This window comes from Mesitornis unicolor, unplaced genomic scaffold (assembly GCF_000695765.1).
Source record: "Mesitornis unicolor isolate BGI_N332 unplaced genomic scaffold, ASM69576v1 scaffold19696, whole genome shotgun sequence".
In the NCBI taxonomy this organism is placed as follows: domain Eukaryota; kingdom Metazoa; phylum Chordata; class Aves; order Mesitornithiformes; family Mesitornithidae; genus Mesitornis; species Mesitornis unicolor.
In genome coordinates this window covers 39,829-41,341 of record NW_010190741.1, presented here as the reverse complement: position 1 = coordinate 41,341, position 1,513 = coordinate 39,829, and the positions used below count along the sequence as shown (strand labels likewise).

At 63.3% G+C, this 1,513-nt stretch overlaps 1 protein-coding gene across 1 annotated transcript in view; it reads left to right on the top strand.

Moving 5' to 3' along the window:
- Nucleotides 1-84: 84 nt before the first annotated feature.
- IRF7 (interferon regulatory factor 7) overlaps nt 85-1,513 on the top strand; it is a gene marked incomplete at its 5' end in the record, with an annotated part of 3,165 nt that continues 1,736 nt past the window's right edge. Inside the window, 4 exons of the mRNA XM_010186513.1 lie at nt 85-103; nt 286-481; nt 958-1,080; nt 1,169-1,327. Of these exons, the coding sequence (XP_010184815.1) occupies nt 85-103; nt 286-481; nt 958-1,080; nt 1,169-1,327 (497 nt within the window). The remainder of the gene's footprint in view (nt 104-285; nt 482-957; nt 1,081-1,168; nt 1,328-1,513) is intronic.

Sequence of the window (1,513 nt, the reverse complement as noted above, 5' to 3'; positions counted from 1 at the left end):
GAGGTCTTCAAGGTGGGTGGGATGGGGGTGCCCGGCAGCGACTTTGAGATCTCCGGGGTGGGTGGCACGGGGGATCGCCGGCAGCAACCTTGAAGTCTTCAGGGTGGGTGGGACGGGAGCTGACCAGCAGCAAACCGAACCCGCGCAGGGTGAGTTGGATGTGGGGTGACCAGACGCAACTTTGAGGTCTTAAAGATAGGCTGTGGGAATTGGGGAGAAAGGGGTCAGCTGTGAAACCTCCATGCTCATGGAGCCAGAGTCCCCATACCCCTCCACAACTCCCAGGCCTGGGCAAAGGCGAGTGGGAGGTATGAGGGGTGCCCCGAAGATCCGGCCAAGTGGAAGACCAACTTCCGCTGCGCCCTGAGGAGCACCCGCATGTTCGTGCTGTTGGAGGACCGCTCCAAGTGTGGAGACGACCCGCACAAGGTCTTTGCCATTGCCTCAGGTGAGCTTGGCCCTGGTGCGGGCTCTGCTGGGGGTAAGGGGTGGAGTGGGCAATCGCGGGGCACCCCGCTCATGCCGTGCTCCTTCCAGATGCCCACTGTCGCAGCCAGGAGGGGGATTCCAGCAGCCCTGACACTACAGTGGGCCAGCAGCTCTCTGCCCCCGCCAGCCACAGGTAATGGGTGGGCATGGCAGCCTTGGGAGATCCCCACTGCCACTGCACAGGCATTGCACCCCCATGTCCTTGGGGTGCTCCTGAGCTGGAGCTAAGCACCCTGCTGAAATGTGGGGCAGGGGGAGGCTGGGTGCCCCCCATCCACAGCAATAAGACCCCATCCTGCTTTGCTTCACAGCTGGAGCTCAACCCTCAAGACATGGCCCCAGAAATTGCCCCCTCAGGTAGGGGCTGCTTCCCCATTTTTTTGGAGGGGAGGGGCACACCCCAATGAGGCTCAGCCAGGGCTGATTTTTGGGGTTGTGAGACCTCCCACCTGCCGTGCTCCCCCTTAGGCAGCAGCAACTCCACACAGCCCCAGACGCTGGAGGACCTGGAGGTGCTTCAGTGGGTGCTGCAGCAGTGCGACATCTCCCCTCGCGACCTTGGCACCCCAACCCCATCCTGGACGCCTGCAGGTGAGTGCAGCCCCACTCGCAGGGTGCAGGGAGAGTGACACCATTGATGGGTGACCCCAGCCCCTTCCCACTGGTGCTTTCACTGCAGAGGATGCCCCCCACCAGGACACCCTGCTCCAGCCTCACCCAAACCCCAGCCAAAACAACTACCTCCCGCAGCTGACATTTCACCAATGGGTGCCCACAGTGGAGCAGCCCCCTGTGGGGACCTACAGCCCCCCGGACCCCATGCTGCTGGAGGCACGAGGTGCGTGCTGTGGGACACAGACCTGGGTTTGGGAACACCACAATGGGGTGGGACGAGGCTGAGGTGCTGCCACATGCACCTCATGCCAAAGCAATCCCCCCACTCCACCCCGAATCACGATGCCGATGCTGCCCGTCTCCTGCTGCAGGGGCCGTGCCGCTGCCGTGCCACCTGCCAGAGGTCACG